This window comes from Papio anubis, chromosome 7 (genome assembly GCF_008728515.1).
Source record: "Papio anubis isolate 15944 chromosome 7, Panubis1.0, whole genome shotgun sequence".
Lineage (NCBI taxonomy): Eukaryota > Metazoa > Chordata > Mammalia > Primates > Cercopithecidae > Papio > Papio anubis.
The window spans coordinates 125,795,326-125,816,795 of record NC_044982.1 but is presented as its reverse complement, the minus strand read 5'-3'; the positions used below and the strand labels follow the sequence as shown (position 1 = coordinate 125,816,795).

At 38.3% G+C, this 21,470-nt stretch overlaps 1 protein-coding gene and 1 long non-coding RNA gene across 9 annotated transcripts in view; one reads left to right on the top strand and one right to left on the bottom strand.

The window, feature by feature from the left end:
* The window catches only part of USP3 (ubiquitin specific peptidase 3), an 85,338-nt gene that overhangs the window by 43,303 nt on the left and 20,565 nt on the right, over nucleotides 1-21,470 (top strand). For all 8 annotated transcript variants that reach the window (XM_021940632.2, XM_021940634.2, XM_021940638.2 and 5 more), the window contains 6 exons: nucleotides 5,461-5,544; nucleotides 8,549-8,630; nucleotides 10,356-10,438; nucleotides 12,094-12,207; nucleotides 15,142-15,255; nucleotides 20,650-20,796. In XM_021940632.2, coding sequence (XP_021796324.1) covers nucleotides 5,461-5,544; nucleotides 8,549-8,630; nucleotides 10,356-10,438; nucleotides 12,094-12,207; nucleotides 15,142-15,255; nucleotides 20,650-20,796 — 624 coding nt within the window. The remainder of the gene's footprint in view (nucleotides 1-5,460; nucleotides 5,545-8,548; nucleotides 8,631-10,355; nucleotides 10,439-12,093; nucleotides 12,208-15,141; nucleotides 15,256-20,649; nucleotides 20,797-21,470) is intronic.
* On the bottom strand, nucleotides 7,595-10,941 carry LOC116275799. The gene is made up of 4 exons (XR_004185132.1): nucleotides 10,660-10,941; nucleotides 8,714-8,863; nucleotides 8,144-8,489; nucleotides 7,595-7,707 (listed from the first exon to the last, which is right to left on the bottom strand). It is a non-coding gene; the product is annotated as an uncharacterized LOC116275799 (long non-coding RNA).

Here is a 21,470-nt window from a genome sequence, read left to right as displayed (position 1 = left end):
CTAAAAAAAAAAAAAAATTTTTAGAGAGTCACCCAGCTGGAGTGTAGTGACATGCTTGGTTATTTATTTATTTATTATTTTATTTTGGCTTTGTTTTGCTTTTTTGGAACAGAGTCTCACTCTGTTGCCCAGGCTGGAGTGCAGTGGCACAATCTCGGCTCACCGCAACCTCCGCCTCCTGGGTTCAAGCAATTCTCCTGCCTCAGCTTCCTGAGTAGGTGGGATTACAGGCACACACTACAACTCCTGGCTAATTTTTGTATTTTTTAGTAGAAACAGGGTTTCACCATGTTGGCCAGGCTGGTCTTGAACTCCTGACCTCAGGTGATCCACCCACCTTGGCCTCCCAAAGTGCTGGGATTACAGGTGTGAGCCACCTTGCCCAGTGAATTTTTTATTTTTTAATTTTCACAGGGATGGAGTCTTGCTTTGTTGCCCTGACTGGCCTAAAATTGAGTTCTTTTTTCTTCCTTTCCTTTTTTGAGACAAATCTGACGTCTGACTCTGTTGTCCAGTGTGGTGGCATGATCTCTGCTCACTGCAACCTCTGTCTCCCGGGTTCAGGCAATTCTCATGCCTCAACCTCCTGAGTAGCTGGGATTACAGGCACATGCCACCATGCCCGACTATAAAATTGAGTTCTTATAGTTCAATAAAGTTAATTTCTTATCTCTTTATGCTAGTATTGTAGAATTTTGGGGCAGGTAGTATCTTAGATTCCCTACATTAGCAGTGCTATATAAAAGAGAACTAATGCAAGTCACATATGTAATTTTGAATTTTTTAGTAACCATATTAAAAAAGCAAAAAGAAACAGGTGAAATTATTTTTGATTGTATGTTTTTTAACCTAGTATATCAGAAATACTGTGTCAACATGTAATCAGTATGAAATTATTAGAGATAGTTTGCACTTTTTTATATGAAATCCTTGAAATCCATTGTGTATTTTACATTTTAAGTACATCTCAACTCGTGAAATTTTCATAAAAAAATTTGATCTGTATTTAGATTCATAAAAATTGCAGTTAAAAAAGTAGATTCACACTGTTTCAAACATTGTTTTCCAATAAATCGAGTACCAAACAAATCATTTTTCTCCAATATTTGTATCTGTATTGACAAAAATTACTCTTCAGAATAATTGATTTGACTCAGAAGTGCAGCACTGTCAAAATATCCATGCAGGTTAAGTAAGTCCACTAACACTTGTAAAAACTTATTATTATCAACATGAAATTCAAAGGGGCATCATATAAATTGAAAATCAACTAAGTTTATCCATATCAACAAAGCATTTGTTGTATTTTTTTCCATAGGTTTTGCAGCCACTTTACACAGTGCTGTGCTGCTGCATGTTAATTCATGTTGAAAAATGTGTACAATCATTGATTTGTATTATAAAAAGCTTCAGTTTTAACATAAATTCTTGTACTTGTCTAGCTAGGTCATATATAAGCTTTTTCTCTCCTCGGGTCTTCAGATCTAGCTAATTGATATGCATTGTGATATAGGGGTAACAGTGTAAATCACGCTGAGATTTCTAAAAATCTATTCCTGGTTTACTCTTTGATTGTTGAATATTGGCAAGCATTTCTTTTGTTTCAAGAAAATCTGAATTAGAGTTACCAGAATTGTAAATCTTTGCAAAACTCTTCCTTGACTCAAGCAACCAACAGTAGCTAATAATGTGGTCATTAAATTCATTGTCTTCTATTTCTTTTAACAGTTCCATAAACTGGTGATGATTTAAAGCATTTGTGCATATGTACTGAACAATTTTGGGGGCTTTTTGAGACAGAGTCTAGCCCTTTCGCCAGACTGGAGTGCACTGGAGTGCAGTGGCGCGATCTCAGCTCACTGCAACCTCCGTCTCCCGGGTTCAAGCCATTCTCCTGCCTCAGACTCCTGAGTAGCTGGAACTACAGGCATGTGCCACCATGCCTAGCTAATTTTTGTATTTTTAGAAGAGATGGGGTTTCACCATATTGGCCAGAATGGTCTTAATCTCTTGATCTTGTGATCCACCCGGCTTGGCCTCCCAAAGTGTTGGGATTACAGGCATAAGCCACCATGCCCGGTCTGAACAATTTTAATAGCTGCCTCCATGATACAGTCTGCCTCAGGGCACAAATATTTGCATTGTGTTTCACACAGCAGAACAAAGTAATCAGAGAAATAAATCCAACAAATACAGATGTTTGAACATTGTGTTGCTGGAAACTGACTTTTTTATATCTAGCTGAAAGTTACGCATGTAGAGAATTCAAAAATATTTACAACATAAGATCAGTTTTTAAATTTAAGATTGCAAAGAGATGAAGACATTTCTCTGTAAATTTGAAGGTCATTTGAGACAGATATACCTATAGTATTAATTAGGCATTATCTCTTCTAAAATTCATCTAAAGCTAAAAATACTTGTAACTTTTCAAATGCTGACTTAATTGATCTTTAGTATTGTTAGAAGGGCCTTTTTATTCACTGACAGTTGCTTGATGTCTCAAAGGTTTTTCACTTTCTGTAAAATATCTTTTTAGTTTTTTTCCTCATAATTTAAAAATACAATTTCCTTAACTGAAATAATTTAATTTTTCATCTCACCATCTTAAAATTGTTTTCTACATTGAACAAGAATGTGAACTAGTCAGGCGTGGTGGCTCACACCTGTAATCCCAACACTGTGGGAGGCTGAGGTGGTAGGATCACTTGAGGCCAGGAGTTTGAGACCAGCCTGGGAAACAGGATACCCCAGCTGTATTTTTAAAAAATAAAGAAAAAAAGAACCCAAGCTGTTTTATAGCTGGCTGCTTACAAGCTCAAGTTCTGTAAAATCTTCAGGAATTTTTTTTGTTTTACATTTAATTCTGATTTCACTGATTGTGACTAATTTTGTTGATTATTTTTTAACTGAAGCCATTTTGTATTAAATTGAAATGCATTTGCTGAAAATGTCTCTTAACTGTTCTGTTATCTTAAAACTTTTTTTTTACACAGCAGCTTTTTAATTTTGCTCTGCTGCAGCAAATTACAATTGCCATTCTTTGTAAAATTTGTGACATACCTTGTTGAGTCTGTTTTCTTTTCATTTGATTCTTCCTCAGTAGTATACCTTCACTTGAAAGTAAAGTTTTTCTATTTTTAAGCTAGAAAAATAATTTAATTATAAAATAATTAAAATAAGTATTTTAATTTAATTGCCAATTATGATTTACATAAGTGTCACTGTAACTTATGGTATCTGCATAAAATGTTCAAATAAACCCATTAAGTGCTACATTGTTGCATAGAAAAATCATTTAAACTGACTCATTCTATCAGTTCTAGATTGGTGATATGCTTTTGTGTAATGCTAGAAATGACACATTTACCCAACTGTGCACTGCCATATATCTTGCACAGTTTAATAATAAAAGCAGAATACAGTTCTACCAAACTATAACATTGTGCTTAATTGTAAAAGATTTTACACTGCTTCAGTTAAGAATTTATATTAATTAAAAGTTTTAAAACTTAAAATTGTATTCCTCAGTTGCCGTAGCCACATTTGCACAGCTCTATAGATCAGCTTACTTTGGTGATGAAAGGGTAGAGAGGCAAAGCAACTGGACCCAGTTGGCCTGGAGGAACAGAGCAAGTCCGTAAATGAGTCTGTACTTTAACAAATGTAATTTTATATCCAAGGCTGACTTCATGTTATACCAAAAAGGATTACTTTAATTTAAAGAAATAAATCAGTTAATTTACTTTGAAATAATTTATTTGTTTAAACAACCACTTATTTGTGGCAGTTAGAGGTTCAGTTTTCAATTAGATATTAATGGCATCCTATAAATACATAAAAAGCGATCTGAATTTGCTCTTAGACTTCACTTTCCAGATAAATGCTAGCATTTCGAGTTTTGAACACTGAGTATTGTTTTATTCAAACTACATGCATAAACTTATACAAACATAAAATGAAAATGTAAGCAGAAATTCGAGTAGAGTAACGATACAATTTCATTCTTCAGTGAATGCTTAAGGTTTATAGAGGTACCAAATGCCTTAAGCCCAAATTTACAGACAAAGTAGATCTTATCCTCTTAATATTTGTGCTGAGAGGGAGCAAAAAATTAAAACTTTGCACTATTTTAATTTCTTTATGTGGTGGTTATAAGACCAGTGAAGAATTTTTTCTCCTGCTGGTAGTACTTTGATAATAGAAAATGGTCCAGGATATAAAAGACTGCTTTTGCTATTTGTGGAATTGTTGGGAACTGACTTTACACACTCAGAATATGTTAGAGAAATCTTGATTGACTGCCTGGGTGGTCAGTTAATGAGAGTATGTGTTAAATAATTACATATATAACATTGTAGTGACAGTTTTCAAAGCATCCACTTAAAATTTTCATTTCTCTGAGTAAAAGACACAAGCCTGCTTTTTTGTGTAATCTTTTAAAATTACTTTTTCCCACCTCTTTCTCTCTCTTTCTTTCTGTCTCTTTTTAATAAAATGGTTTTCAGATATAAGATGTTTTTGGGATTCTGCTAGAGATGACCTAATTTTTACTAATTGCTGTGCTTTCAAAGTTTTGTTTGCTGAGAACGGCAGGGTTATTTTTATTATTCTTTGGTAGTAATAACAAGTGGTTTCATGCAAAGCTGCATATTCAAAAGAATATCTTAGTGCCAGCTCGTCAGTTGTTTTTGTTAAAATTGGCCTTATCCCAGGAAAAAATTAAATGCTAATGCGTACAAGTTAAAGTTTATATTATGTGTGATTTGTTACATTATTTGCTTATTGTCTTGTAAAACACACAGAGTGTTGGTTTTTAAAAATAGCTTAAATATTTTTCTTCAAAGCACTTATCAATTGCCTGAATGATATAGCCACTGTTTTATACTTTTGTTTTGTAGTGCCTCAGAATGAAAGATCATTCTTCTCAACTCATCTGAATTCAATCTCTTTTAATTAAATTCTGTTTAAAATGTGCAGCTTTAACTTTAGTTTTTCTATTCAGATATCCCTACAGGCTAATTACCTTTTCCCTGCTTTTCACTTAAATCTCTCCTCCCCCCAATTCCCCATTAATTTGGGTTGGGAAGTGTTACCTTAAAGCTTTAGCCTTAATGCTACATGAAAAGACTCAGTGCTTTTTATTTCATTTTCCATGTATTAGGCACCACTAAAAAGAATGTAACACGTGTAGCAGCTTATTTCATTTTCAAAGGAGGAATTGAAGAGCTTTTGAGTAAAAAACGTGAAAAGAAGCTCATGTTCATTGCCTACGTGGCTTTTAAAAAGACTCTTGAAAAACATTCCATTGTGAATTCCAGGTCCTCTTTAAACTTACCACCAGCAGTAACTGCCTGCAGAGCCATGTGATCATCTTGGCAGCAGCCAGGCCTTTTAGTGATTTCATTACTGTGGTTTCCTCAAGCTCTTTACACACATTGATTAATATTTTCCTTGCAGTTATCGCTGTGATGATTTTGTGGTCAATGACACCAAGCTGGGACTGGTACAGAAAGTCAGAGAACACTTACAGAACTTGGAAAAGTAAGTAATAGGCCTTTGGAAAAAGAAGGGTCTAAGAATGGGGTTGAAGTATTTTTTAGAATTTTTGAGTGGGGTTTTTGTCGATGAGTTTTATAACTTCATGTTTATAATATGATTGAAATGTTGATAAAATAAACCTTGGCTTTGGATATCTAAAACTTGGCCCATAGTGGTCATAGCTCTGCATTTATTTTATTTAATATTTGTCATAAAACATATCTAAGGTCCCAAGAACCTGTTTTAAAATTATTACCCAACAATTTATAAGCTACTCAATTTATTTGCAAGGGGAATTTTGAGGGTACAAGGAAAGGGCAGAAAAAGGTGTGAAATCATCATAGAGTTGCTTTTGATAATAGAAAACCCTTGTCAAATGTATTGTGAGGTCTACTAGGAAGCACTATGATTTATGCATCATTTTTAAGGGAAATTAGGTTTAATGAACATATTTTCCACTTTGCATCTATGCAATAGCACAGGATCCTAGTTTCTTTTCCTTGCTTGTTAGGGGCAGTTAAATATCACTTGACATTAACAAGGAGCTATGAATACTTTGTCATCATAAAGAAATGAAACTATTTATGTGTGAACAGACTTTTCTTGGTATAGTCAAATAGCTTAGTTAGAGAAAACTCACTGGACCCAAGATTGAAGCAATAAACAGAAACCCAGCTAGCCATGCCTTTGAAGCTACAGTGCATAGAAGCATGGCTGTGGAATGACTGCTGACTCAAGTGAAATCTGTGTACATCACACCAAATCATTAAGTGCCATCTAATTTATTTTGGCAGTTGGTGTGTAGAAGTTATTGTGAAAACATGCACAAAGCAGGAATGCCTTAGCAAACTTAAGTGTAAAGCCCATAGAATGTTTCAAAATTGCATACTGAAAGGAAATAACCTAACTTCTTTGAGGGCAATACTGCGTAGTGTTTGTTAAAACCAGACATGTATGTCTCATTGACTGACTAGATGATAAAGCCGATACTGGAAGAATAATGATTTCTTTAAACCAATTAAAGTACTTCAGGTTTAAGTACTTTTTGGTTTGTCGTCTTTTGGCTCTTTTTCAGAGTGCTTCTCTTCTAATTTGATGAGCCCTATCTAGGATTAGAGACAGATACACACAGATCCAAAATATTTAATTTTCTCTGAAATTGTTCACAATAAACATGAAGTCTGAGATTCCTGAAGGAATGTATGTGTAGTATCACTCTTTGGTGTGGTGATGTCATTGTAAGGGTCTTAGTAACTTGATTATTTGTTATAGAAGTGGGTGGCTACCAGAATATTTTTTCTGCCACTTATGGTTTTCTCCAGGTAAAGACTACCCTCTCAGTCTGAAATAAATTAATCAGAACTAAATCAAAGGGAAAAGAGGGCATTTGGGAACCTGCATGCATTTATATAGTTAGGCAATCTTTTATTTCCATTGACCACTTCAGATGAAAGGTGGCACAGACCACCTGTCTACACGTCTGCTTGGCCCCAGTGAATAGTCTACCTTACAGTACATTTCCTATGTTGAAAAACATTACCTAGATTCATTTTCGTGTTTTGCAAACATTGGTTTAATCTGTAGTGGAATTTAGAAACTACGATCATATTTGTGTTTTACTTAACTTTTGACTATTCCACATGCCCCATGGAGCAGCACTGTCCAGCAGAACTTTCTGCAGCGACGGAAGTGTTCTCTATCCACTCTAATATGGTAACACTAGCCATACGTGGAAAGTGGCTGGTGCAACTCAGACACTGAATTTTAAACTTCAAGTTTAATTAATTTAAATAGCCACCTGGAGTGAGTGGCTACTATATTAGATAGCAGGGATCTAGAAGATTCTGCATTTTGAGAGTCATTGAGGATAAAATATAGTAACTTACATTTTTAAAAGGTGAAATGCCTTATTGATATAGGTTACAACTGAAAATGAACTCTTAGGCATTGTCATAAAGAGCATATATACTATGCTTGTGGTTTACCTTCCCCACGTCACAGAATTTGTGAAGGAATAATTGAACACTATAGCATGTGGAATTGGTCTCTTCATCTTGCAGTTATCAGTACTGTGAGAGAGAGACATACAGTTCTGAAGAATATTTTGAGGTTTGAAGCAAATGTCACTAGTTCTCATGTTTCAAAGACATAATTCATGTGGAAGTTCTGTAAGAAAAAATAATTATGTATTTACTTTGGATTAACTTGGTACTTTTAGAAGGTGGGAAAGAATTGGCGGCCTTAAAAGTCTGTTGTTTAACCATAATTTTTACTTCCTTTAGATTAATTTGCCTGAGATACAAAAATTTTAAAGTGACCTTTTGAAAACAGAAATAACTTTCTGATAAATTTTAAGCAAAATATTTCTTACATCAAGAAAAATTTTGAGTGATTTTATTTCAGAATTTCTGCACTGATAAGGATGTGTTTTGGAATGCCCTTTGGCGCGTAGCTGCATCTAATGAATGTACATGTGCCTATATTCCTGTAACTTTTTTATCATTCCTCAAGCTCAGATCATATCCTCATCTATTAAGACAAATGAGCAAAACATGACATCTTTATATCGAAATTAAGAAAGAAATAGCATGTAGAGACTTACTGTTAAATTTCAGAACAGTCGTGTCAGACCAGGGTTTTCCTTTTGTTGTGAGGAATGAGCCTTCTGCTCTGTGAAGCTTCGCAGTGGGTCAGACAGTGAGAGTGGTGGTGGGGAGTGTCCCACGGGCTGCATCTTCTGGCCAGCTTTGCCAGGAGCAGCGTCCAGCCCACCTCTGCTGGAGGAGCGGTGTCTGGCCCACCTCTGCTGGAGGAGCAGTGGGGATTTCCAAGGAAGTAGAGTTCCTCAGTTAACTTCAAATACGTGTGGGCCCCAGTGGGCTTGACGAAGCAGTCAGGGAGGTCTCCCTGCCCTAGGTCTTGAGGGCAGCTGGAGTTTATTCTTTGACCTGTGGTGTAGCCATGCATATATTAATAACTTTTTCACTATCTGTTTGTGTTTTAATAGCTCAGCTTTCACAGCTGATCGGCATAGGAAAAGAAAACTTTTGGAAAACTCAACACTAAACAGCAAGTTATTAAAAGTAAATGTAAGTAATTAAAATTTATTCAAATAGAAGAGTTAGTTGAGATTTAATCACTGTTTTGTTACAACTTTAACATGTAAAGTTACCTGTTACAGACTTTCTTATAAATGTGTGTCTTGGATTTGGAGTATTTTACACAATGTTTGCCACTTGTACTGTCGATTATTGCTGTGACCCCAGTGAGTCCATCTATCAGCACCTTCTTCCCATCAGCATTACTGCTGTGCTCCTCTGCCCTAGAAAACAGTTCACTCTTAATACCTGCTCACACTCCTTACTCATCAGGAAACCCAGCCTTCATTTTTAAGACTAAGTCTTTTTTTTTTTTTTTTTTGAGACGGAGTCTTGCTCTGTGCCCCAGGCTGGAGTGCAGTGGCGCGATCTCGGCTCACTGCAAGCTCCGCCCCCCCAGGTTCACGCCATTCTCCTGCCTCAGCCTCCCAAGTAGCTGGGACTACAGGCGCCCACCACCTCGCCCGGCTAATTTTCTTGTATTTTTAGTAGAGACGGGGTTTCACCGTGTTAGCCAGGATGGTCTCGATCTCCTGACCTCGTGATCCGCCCGTCTCAGCCTCCCAAAGTGCTGGGATTACAGGCTTGAGCCACCGCGCCCGGCCAAGACTAAGTCTTTAGGTTCAGGCAGCTTTTCCTTTTTTTGAGACGGAGTCCTGCTCTTTAGCCCAGGCTGGAGTACAGTGGCGCATTCTGGGCTCACCGGAACCTCCGCCTCCCAGGTTCAAGTGATTCTCCTGCCACAGCCTCCGCCTCCCAAGTAGGTGGGACTACAGGTGCACACCACCGCGCCTGGCTAATTTTTGTATTTTTATTTTTATATATTCTTTTTTGAGACGGAGTCTCACTCTTGTCACCCAGGCTGGAGTGCAGTGGCATGATCTTGGCTCATTGCAACCTCAGCCTCCCGGGTTCAAGCAGTTCTCCTGCCTCAACCTCCCGAGTAGCTGGGATTATGGGTGCACGCCACGCCCGGCTAATTTTTTCTATTTTAGTAGAGACAGAGTTTCACCGTGTTGCCCAGGCTGGTCTTGAACTCCTGAGCTCAGGCAGACCACCCACCTCAGCCTCCCACAGTGCTAGGATTACAGGCATGAGCCACCACACCCGGCCTTTTTGTATTTTTAGTAGAGACAGAGTTTCCCCATGTTGGCCAGGCCGGTCTTGAACTTCTGACCTCAGGTGATCCGCCCACCTCAGCCTCCCAAAGTGATGGGATCACAGGGGTGAGGTGCCTGGCCTCAGGCAGCTTTTCAAGATTAATATCCCATTGTTAGGAAAATGCGTGTTGGTCATTTATATATGGCTTAGAGTTAAAAGTTTGGGGACAAAAATACTTGGGGTATATATATTTATATTTTTCCATTTTTCTTAGTTTTTATAGAATCTTAAAAAGGCATTAAATCTTAAATGTTATTTTAAGGATTTCCTGTTTTTTGCATTGTGTACTCCATGGTACTCATTAATGGTGATTTCCTCATAAGCTTTCAATAAAATACTTCCTTTTAGAACAACCCCAGGATCAGAAACAGCCTTCTAAAAATATCCAGACATTTATACAGAGACTAGTTTGTTTCAAATATTCATTGGACAGAAAAGGACCAATTCCAAATTGGCTTGGTGCTAGAGTTTCAGAGGCCTTGCCTTAGCTTTGATGTTTGAAACAGTTGGCCTTTCCTTGGCATTACTGATGGCCTCTTCTTGCACCACTTACAGGGAAGCACCACTGCCATTTGTGCCACAGGCCTTCGGAATTTGGGGAACACGTGTTTCATGAACGCCATCCTTCAGTCACTCAGGTAACGCTGCAGTCAGAGCTTAAGCGTCTGACATTAAAGATTAAGAGCAACGGCTCTGGCTTCCTATCTTGTCTACCACTAACTCTAGTCATATGGTTTGGGGCAAGATACCTTAATTTCCTGTGCCTTCGTTTCCTCATCAGTAAAAGTGGGGACAGTAGTTCCTACCTCATGGAGTAGTTGGGAAGATTAAATAATGTAATTTGTCTAACATACTTAACAGCAGTGTCCGGCAGTGAATAGTTGTTTGCGGTTATTTCCGGTTGCTTCTTGAATAGGCTGGAACTGAGGTCAGCAAACTTTTTCTGTGAAAGGCCTGATAGTAAACATTTTAGTATTTCAGGCTACAGTCTCTCTCTCATATTCCCCCACCACCCTGCCCTTTATTAAAACAGCACTTTAGGGCCAGATGCAGTGGCTCATGCCTGTAATCCCAGCACTTTTGGAGGCTGAGGCGGGCAGATCACCTGAAGTCAGGAGTTCTAGACCAGCCTGGCCAACATAGTGAAACCCCGTCTCTACTGAAAATACAAAAATTAGCTGGGCGTGGTGGCGTGTGCCTCTAGGCCCAGCTACTTGGGAGGCTGAGGCAGGAGAATCGATTGAACCCAGGAGGTGGAGGTTGCAGTGAGCCAAGATGGTGCCACTACACTCCAGCCTGGGTGACAAAGTGAGACTCTGCTTCCAAAATAAATAAATAAATTAATTAATTAAATAAAACAACACTTTAAAAATGTAAAACTTGCTTTAAGAGCTGCGTGGTGGAGGGCTAGATTTGGCCTGTGGGCCACAGTTTGCAGACCCTGGATTACAGAGAACCTTGTTCAAAGAGCTTATTTCAGTCATTAGTTGAGTCTTAACCCATTTATGCCAGAGGTTGCAATTTTTTTTGTATGAAAAACCAGACCTTGGCGATGACCTTGAGCAGTAAGATATAAATAACTCCGAGAAACTTAGCATTCCAATAATGGAACACTAGGCATAAATGGGTTAATCAAGGTCATAAGATGAGATGTCTTCAAAATATGAGACAAGTAGTAAAAATAAAATAGTCAACAAGGCTGATCTAAGTTTTGTAGAATAAATTATTTTGAAAGTTGCATACTTTTAGATTTTAATGAGACATCAAAGGCCAGAATAAATGACCTTCCCAAGGTGACACTGCTGATAAGAAGCGGAAGGCATGTTTGATCTCTCCGGGAAGGCACTGCCTCTCAGCTTACCTCTTCTTGCTCAAAGAGGAAATTATAGTTACTACCGAATTCTCCTTATGATTCTGTACAGTGTATCAAAATAATATGGTCAGCTTCATGGTTTGTTTTTATTTGAGGAAATTACTGAATACCTGGAAACAAGCAACTGTAAAGAAAGAAATGGTGACTCCTATAACTGGAGGGAAAATTGGGGATTGTTTTGAAAAGGGATTTTGTTTTCAGTTCTTTTTTGTTTTTGTTTTTTACAAAGTCATCTGTCTATACTATTTTCTTAGAAGGAAGAATCATAATGAAGAAACTGAATGCAAGAGATTGCATTGAATACAATTTAAATGAGAATTGAAAAATTGCAGTTTCAAAATGTATATGTAGGCTTCATCAACTTTCTTTACAGTCCTATTCTTTTCTTTTTACAATATTTTTCCCTTCCTTTTAAAATAGTAACATTGAGCAGTTTTGCTGTTATTTCAAAGAACTGCCCGCTGTGGAGTTAAGGAATGGGAAAACAGCAGGAAGGCGGACATACCACACCAGGAGCCAAGGGGATAACAATGTGTGAGTTGCAAGAATATGTCCTGTTGGCTTTGAGTTACAAAACAAATTACTCTCACTGGTGGTTTACATTATATTATGTGAGCTCACAGGCACATGCCTTAAAAAAAAATCTTCTGAAAATTGTGTTTAAGTATCTAGCTGGCAATCTTAATAATTGTTGGAATTCCGGCTGGGCATGGTGGCTCACACCTGTAATCCCAGCACTTTGGGAGGCTGAGGTGGGTGGATCACTTGAGGTCAGTCAAGACCAGCCTGGTCAACATGATGAAACCCCATCTCTACTAAATATACAAAAATTAGCTGGGCGTGGTGGCGGGCGCCTGTAGTCCCAGCTACTCAGGAGGCTGAGGTGGGAGAATTGCTTTAACCCAAGAGGCGGAGCTTGCAGTAAGCCGAGATCACGCCACTGCACTCCAGCCTGGGTGACAGAGCGAGACGCCATCTCAAAAAAAAAAAACAAAAAAAAAAAAAAACCTTATTGGGATTCTTTTATTTACCATAACAGGAGGGATAAATTTAGCATTCTGCTTATTGACTGCAGATTTGGGCATTGGAGAATTGGCATCTAGATGTGAAATGCAGTTCTACGAGTAGGCAACGATGAATCTTATTAGTCCCTGTGAACTGATTTGTCTCACAGTATTAGGTAATCCTGTCTTGGATACTGAAATTAATTTGTAGTCAACAAATTAGTTGTGGGGGAATAAAGTCAATTTTTGGTTGATATAGAGAGGGGGAAAAAAGACAAGTGCTCATTAAGAACCAATCCTGTATCCTCATTTGGTGTAGACCTCCGTTATTTGTGGTTCAGAAGATCTATCATTATGACAATTGTAGGGGGTACATTTTTCGTGTCTTAATTTTACAGCTCTTTTTTCAGAAGGACTGTGGCTCATACTCCTTATGTATTTAATGTTTTCTGTCTGCTCCTCCACTTCCACACACTCCCATTCTCACTCATTCTGAGGGACCATCCTGTGATTTGATACTGTCCTGCCTTGGTGGCTGAGGGAGAGTAGGACTCAACATGTCAGAATGATGGGCAGCAGGGCCAGAGTCACAGTGCAGGGAAACTGGGAAGCCAGGCGTGGAGCAGGGCTGGAATGACATCACTACAAGTGGTGTTTGAAGGGAGTTTCCTTCACAGCAGCATCTGGGATGAGTTGAGCAGCATCTAGGATGAATTGAAAGTGCCTACTTTCAAGGAGGCTTTGCACTCTACAGTAATCAGGTCAGAGGGGACAGCAGTGAAACAGCAGAAAAAATACATGTGTATGAGTTAAGAGAAGAATTAATGTAGTACTTGATGTATTCGTGTCATGCAGGGTTGAGTTTCAGACTGCAGAAATTGCCTTTGGCTGATTTAGGCAGAAAAGGAATTTACTGCAGGGATATTGGTGAGCTAATCATAATGGGTGAGTGAAAAATCAGGTCTGGAGTCCGAGGCAGCAGCACTGCAGTCACAGTCACCCCACAGAACTGTCCTGTAAGGCCGCCACTGCCTCTGGTGCCCAGCGCAGCAGCAGAGTTCCTGTTGCCAGCACTGCTGGAGATGGGTGCTGGCGGACGCGGCCATGCTGCTGCCCTGCACTCCGGATGGTGCTCTTTGTCCCCACTGCTACCAGAGAGGATTTGGTGCCGTCCCTTCTTCTTTGTGTCACTATGTGTCACTTCTTTGTGTCACAGGCTATGTACCTGTGCTCTGACTGCAAGGGAGCCTGAGAAGGCAGGTGTCTGGCTGTTTAGCTTTAGAGGTGGGAGGCAAACTCTTAAAGTGGGGATTCTCAAACATAGGAAGAGGGTTCAAGTATTAGGAAGTCAAAAACATGATTTGTATTCCAGGGTCCTACGTGATCGTGAGGGTTGAGAAAGAAGATACTGAGATTCTCTGGGATATCAATCAAGTATCCAAAAATATGGTGCTTATATTGACAGCTGTGGAAGTTGAAGTTGAGTTGGATCAGTTTAGCCACAGGTGTAGAAAACCAGAGTTAAGTGACTTAAACATCCATGGTTTGTTTCCTCACATAAAAGTCAGAGGCTGTCTGTCCAGGGTAGTTTGACAAAGCCATCCGGCTCCTCCTGGCTTTCTGTTCCACCAACCTCCAGAGGCCCTATCCATCCACATAGTCCACCATGGTGCTGGGGCTCCCCAACTCCGTCCCCATTCCTAGCAGGAAGAAGGAAAGGATTAATATAGGACTACTCTTCTTTTTAAGACATTTCCCAGAATTTGGACACACTCAATTTTTTATTTTGAGAGTTTATATGCCCAGGAAAAAAATGAGAGTTCTATTCCTATGCGAGAAGAAGAGTGTGGATATTGGGTGATAGGAGGGTGTACAGAGAGCAGTAGATGCTGGAGCAAGTCAGTGCACATAGAGGTGAAAGTGACAGGCTCTCCAGCAGAAAATTCCTGCTGGAAACTGGAGAAGTTTACGTAAAAATAGCCATGAGAAAATCTGACTTTTGGAGTTGAGGGTCACTGGTGGAGAGCCGAGTGGTGAAGGTTTGTGACACAGGCTGGAGTCTGAGGGTGCTAGTGAGTGGCAAGAAGGACAAGGCAGGAGGGGGAGAAAGAGAGCTGAATGCTTGTTTTGCATTTTGAAAACGTACATTCTTAAGTAATTTGGCCTATAACTCACCCAGTGCTGTATTGTTTGCTTGCATGGTTTAACTCAGAGTGTAGAAATACGGTGGTGCATTGGCACACTCAGAGTTAACCATATGGTTACAAATTAGCTTTGTCAGAATTACTGCTATTTATGTGGGTTTTTGAGATGCTCTTATTTATCTTTCAGACTTTCTTCAGAAAAGACCAAATCCTTTTTAAGTGTTCATTTTGTATGTGTTATGCGTTTTAGACGAGTGGATGCTGTGTTGGAATTGTAGCCTCTCACTAAGCTGAGGGCACTGTCCTTTCCTCTTTTGCAGGTCTTTGGTAGAAGAGTTTAGAAAGACACTCTGTGCTTTATGGCAAGGCAGCCAGACTGCATTTAGCCCAGAGTCCTTATTTTATGTTGTTTGGAAGATTATGCCAAACTTTAGGTAAGTATTATTTAAAGAAAGGTATTTTAAAACATTAATATTAGTGTCTATACTGTTCCTGAAATAATTCCTAATGAAGTGGTTGTATTCTAAATATTCTAAATACTTAACGCTAGTTTGGTGTTTTTTCTTTTTAAGAAGAAGAGTAGAAATCGAATACATCTGACTAAACAAATGTGTTTATTTAAATAATAGACTGTAGAAATGTCTTTAACAAGAGGTGGGGTATTTTGTTGCTATAGACATAAAGCCCTTATAAATAACTTATGTGCACTAGGAAAAGATACTGGACAAAATTTCCTTAATCCTTTCACAACATAGAATAATTACAATCACACACTGTCTTGTTATTCCAGCTAAAAAAATTAGTATGATCAGTAGAAGTGCATGGTATTATATGAACTGTTTGGAACTGAGTTTGGAAGCTCTGGGAAGGCTGTTGTCAAGGGCCTGGGACGCACTCTCTAGAAGGCAGCTGTGCCACATCCCGGTGTGGCCAGAGAGCTGCTGTGGTGCCCATGCTTTCTGTCTCGCCTCGCTTGAGCAAAATACACCTCTGCTGTACACCTAGCTATTAGAGGAGTCTCCTGCCTCTTCTCGTAGGCCTGTCATCCCTGTAGGGATTCGGGTGATGGAAGCTTTGAGGCACTGCAGGTGTTTGACAGCAGCCTTGGCCACCTTCTGCCCGTTTTACCCTTCTGAAGCAAGTCATGGTTCTTACTAGTTACAATTTTGGCACCTAATGTACATCCCTTCTCCTTTTTAAAAAACAAAACAAAACAAAAAAACACCATGCTGTAGTAAACTTAGCGATCTTTCTTGCTCTATTGCCTAAAAACATGTATTGTTAATACAGAGATATATTTAAAAGGTAATTAACTTCAAAGGACTTTAAATTGTTGCCTTGCTAAAGAGTCTAGCCTTAAGGATCTGACGTGAGTAACTAGAGTTAACCGTAGTCTTTGTTTTGAAAGAAACTCCTTTTATGTATCATACCATTTAGATCTCCTCTTAGGAAAGACATAAGAATTTGAGAATGTCTTGACTCTAAGTATGAAAGGTAGGAATGACAGTTAAGTTACCACTAGTCAGGTCTGGACCTAATAAAAAAAAAATTCTAACATAATCACCTGGTAGACTCTTGATGGAGGTTTAGTCTTTGTGTTTTATTATTACATAATAATAGTTTCCATTTATTGAATGCCTGCTGTGTGCCACCCACTGGGTATTTTATATCTGGTCTTCATTAAAAAACAAGCAAGAACACAATTCCAGTCAAGGCTGGAAATATTGCCCCCATTTTAGAGGAGACAAAACTGAGACAGAAAGGAGAAGCAACTTGTTTCAGCTTATGCGTCTAGTAGGGTAATGCCCAAAATTAGAGTCCAGGTGTTTGTGGAGTTGGCAAATAATAGACATATTGACAATGATTTGCCCACATACCTTGAACAAGGCCCATTAACTAATTTGATACTGTTTTCTTGATCCCCATGGTGACCAAGATCCTTCATTCTTGAAAGCTTAGAAACATTATCATATTTTATACAGTAGAAATCTGCTTTTCCTGTACATCTTTCCACATCTCTGTCCTTTCTAGCTTCTGTAGCCCAACTGTGAGCATGATTTAGTTTTTAGCTGTTTAATTTCCATTTTGGAATATTCCTACTGATGAAGGAATAAGGAAACCAGGCTGAGGAATTTAGCATGTGGAGTGTCTGGGGAAGATTTCAGATATCATGAACTCTTAAATTTCTTTAATGGCTGATGAGAATAGGGTGCTTTTGTACTCTTAGCTGGGCTTGCTCTTAGTTCTGCAATAATTGAGATTGTTCCCCATTTTTATATAATCAAAGAACAATTTTTCTCTTGGTCAGATCTGGATCTTGAGATTATAACATGGATAAAGCTTTAGTGCAGGGTCACTGCACAATGCCCAGGTGTGAGGCAGGGAGGTGGGGCTTGCTTTTTACAGCTCTTACTCTACGAGGTATGCAGGTCAGATTCTTATAGCATGCCTGTGTGTAAGTGCATGAATCTTGATTTATGTTTATTTATAATCCCAAAGGAATGTTTTTTAGGTTTAAAAAGCCCATTTTCCTTGGTTAACACATGACAGTGTCTAGCGAACTTGATCCCTTTGGGATGAAATATGAGGACTCTGAAATACAAACATGCATGTAGAAGTAGAAACAACTTTCATCTATTAAATACACAAATATATATACATACACACACCCCCAAAACACACACCCTCAATGTAATCAGCAGCTTTGGAAAGAGAAATCATTAAGCCTATTCTTTTTTCCCCACTGAAACTAAAAGCCAGTTACCTAGCAGGGAAAATTTTCTTGAAGTTTTTACCTTTTCCAATATACATGTGTACTTACCACACTTCTTTTGATTTCTCAGTATATTCAGCTCTTTCTATCCTTTTGCTTTTCATAAAAATACTTTAAAGTGTATTTTTTTAAATAGGCAAAAACATATGTGGTTCAGAATTCAAAAGATAACAAAAGAATATGCAGTGAATGTTTTATTCTGTTCTCTAGCCATTCATTCTGTTTTCTGGAAGCAACCATAGTTACTAGAGTTTTCTGTATCCTTTCAGATATTGTATGTACATATCCAGGCAAGTGTGTGTGTGTGTGTGTGTGTGTTTATGGAATTTTTAACGTAATTGGTGATGTATCATGTTTTTCCCTCCTTTAAGATGATTCGTACTAGCATACAAACAGCTTCCTCAGACCATTTTCTAGTTCTATCATCATTTGTGTCCAAGTCCCTCCCAGTGGCTCTATGGACTGTTTCTAGTCTTTGCTGTTCTAAACAGTGCTACAGTGAGTAGTCTTTTACATACACGTGCAGGTATCTAAGAGAGAAAGTGCTAGGCTCAAGGAAATGTGCTTCTGTAATTTTGATAGTCTTTTTTGCTTGACTTTGTCACTCCTTGCTTTTCTTAACACAGCTGTCTTGCTGCTTTGCTGTCTCTCTATGTCACGTGCTTCTGCCCACAGCATTTGCTTATGGTCCCTATCTCTTTGTCTAGGGTCCCGGTTAAAGCTAACACTCTTCAGGAAACTCTCTTGATGATTCAAATCAGGTCTTTCTGTACAGTCTGATTTAATATATTTGCCTTGACTTCCCAAGATGGAACTTTATTTTTTAAATCAGTTATTGTTATAATTACTGTTTTAAAATGATGCATAAGCATTGAAACATAATTCTTATGTTTGCTTGCTTTTCTCAGGTTTATAGACAATGTAAAGGATTTTTGTAGACAAAAAATAGATCTTTGCATGTGATGCTGTTTGTTTTGAGTCCCTCTTTGTAGCCCAGACTGGAGTCAGTGGCATGATGTGGGCTTACTGCAACCTCTGCCTCCTGGGTTCAAGTGATTCTCCTGCCTCAGCCTCCCAAGTAGCTGGGATTACAGGCACGTGCCACCATGCCTAGCTAATTTTTTTGTATTTTTAATAGAGATGGGGTTTCACTATGTCGGCCAGGCTGGTCTCGAACTCCTGACCTCGTGATCCACCTACCTTGGCCTCCCAAAGTGCTGGGATTACGGTTGTGACCCACCATGCCTGGCCACGTGTGATACTTTAAAGTTTTATTTGACAATAGTCTTTTTGGGATATTTGTAAAAATATTTTAAAATACTATGCTGTTGATATTTTATATCTAAACCATTTTCATTCTTGTAGCCAAGAATTTTGCTATTGTATTAGTGTGTGTGTTTGTAAACACAAGTTCATTTGTGTTCATTTTTGTCATTTTGTTTTCTGGTGTTTTTGTTTTGAGGAAATTCAGTCATGATTGCTGCCAAATACTGAGTAGGAATACATTTAACTTATTTGCAGATATTTTGGCCAAAACAACAACTTTATAATTCTTGTTTTAATGTCAAGGATATTTTAAATATGAGCAGAACCTAAAATTCTAATGTATCTTAGGTATTTTAGATGATACATATGTATGTCTGTTTCCACATACAATATATACAGATTATATACTGGCACTACCAAGACACAGAATAGTCAGTAACATGCAGGCACATCACAGTTAAGTATGTGGTGGGATCACATGAGTCCTTTTATGTGTCTATATTCTGAAATGTTACTTTCTTTATTTGGAACGTCTGCTTTTCACACTCAAGCAGGTGCAAAGTAACATTTTTATTGTTGAGCCTTAGAAGAAGTACTTGAACATATATATTGAAATTTAGTTGCCAGATAGTTTAGAAAAAGCTATAGTGAAATGCCAGAGTAACTTCTGACTTTAAGTTCCACAGTTCCATTTATTAGGGAGATTGTTTTCATAATTTAGAATTTCCAGGAAAAGGGGAGAATATATATTGACAGAAACTCTGGTTGGAAGAAATTTTGTTTGTGGAACCACTGCCTGGAAGAGTAGCGGGAGTTTTGAATCTTAAGACCAGGCCAGAAAAACTTAATGATTTAGATTAAAGAGAACCTTCCATGCTGGCAAAATGTAGACGGAAGTCTTTTTTATTTTAGTTTTATAAAAGTACTTTATATAACAATGCTTTCTTTATTTTATCCAGGTAACTTCCCAGACCTTCCACCTGTACCAGTTTCATTTTGTCTGCCTTCATTCCTGTTCTGTCATTGATCTGTATTCGTATAAGAATTTCATATAGTTTCCTGTCTGACTATACTGTAAGAAGTAACCTAAGAATATGTTGTTATATAAATTCAAGTTTTAGGATAGAGCATAACTGTATATGAGCCAATGCATTTTTTAAAAGTATTTATTTATTTAAAAGATGTCTTAAGTCAGAAGTTAGGATGCAGGTAGAGAAGGTTAGACATCTTTAACTCTTTCAGTGAAGTTTTTCTTCCTTTCAGCCAGTGTTTAAAAATTAGTATCTTTCAATCTAAGGAGTCATTAATATTTTAAATTCTCCTTTTTTATAGTAGTGGTTCACACCTGATTTTCTAGTGAGGGTAAGAGGTGAAGCTGTGACATTGGAGCATCTTCTAGAGAGGTTATGTGGGCAGGGAGAAGAGTCAGAGTCCACCAGGAAACACAGGTGTAGTCCCATCTCTGTTACTCTCTTGCTGTAGGACTTTGGGGAAGTCATATACCGCCCCCCTACCTCCACAATTTCCTCACCTCTGAAGTGAGGAGATCATTGCAAGTCCAATTAGCTCTAATATTTTTTGGTTTTCAAACCTATCTTTAAGCAGAATTCATTCTTGAAGAGAAATTCTGTTACCTGTAGAGCTTGCGGGCGTGAAGGTGAGGAAACCTCGCTGTGCTTGTGAGCATGGGGCTGCCGTCCTTTCCCATGCCTTGGCCTCCTGCTGGTGTGGCTGGGCACACAGAGCCCTTCCCCCCAGCCTTATAAGTGACCGTTTCTGTTTGCTTTAGGGGCTATCAACAGCAAGACGCCCATGAATTCATGCGCTACCTTTTGGACCACCTACACTTGGAACTCCAGGGCGGTTTCAATGGTGTTTCCCGCTCAGCAATTCTGCAGGAGAATTCTACTCTATCTGCAAGTAACAAGTGTTGCATGTAAGATTTCGTTTCCTTCTGTTTTTTAGGAGGGCCTCAGACATTTCTGTTGGTATTAACTGTGTGTTGGATTTATAACAGAAGGTGGAGGGGTTTCCTAGACATTTGCTGGAACTTTTCATGCTCTTGAACTTTGTGACCCAGTGAACTAGCACATGCCTCTTGCTTCCAGACCAGAGGCATCTTGTATTTGCATCCTGATTTAGTTCTGACTGTGATTACTTGGTATAGATTATTTTAAATCTTGAAAAAATAGAAAATATTTGTACAATATTTGTACAGTTTAGCATTTAAAAGATTTCCTCCAAATATATTGATTGATGGGCAGGAGACTTAATTTTCATATACAAAAATAATATTTGTTCACTAAAAACAAAAGCTTAAAACATTTCGAATGTGAACTTTCCTAAAGCTTCATTATGGACTTGAACTTTCCTAAAGTTTATCTGTTCTTTAATGAAGTCGAGGCATTTGTAAGTTCTCAGAAGTTTTTCTTGCTTCTCAATATGAATAAAACAAAGTTTTTTGGATTGCTTTCCCATGTACTAGTAGCCCACAAATATACACTGAGATCAGAACACTTATTTTGCGTGAAGAAGGGAAGATTTACTGTTCTTTTAGCCTGGATTTTGGTCAGTTGTAGCCTCCTTTGTTCAAATGTTTTGAAAAGTTTC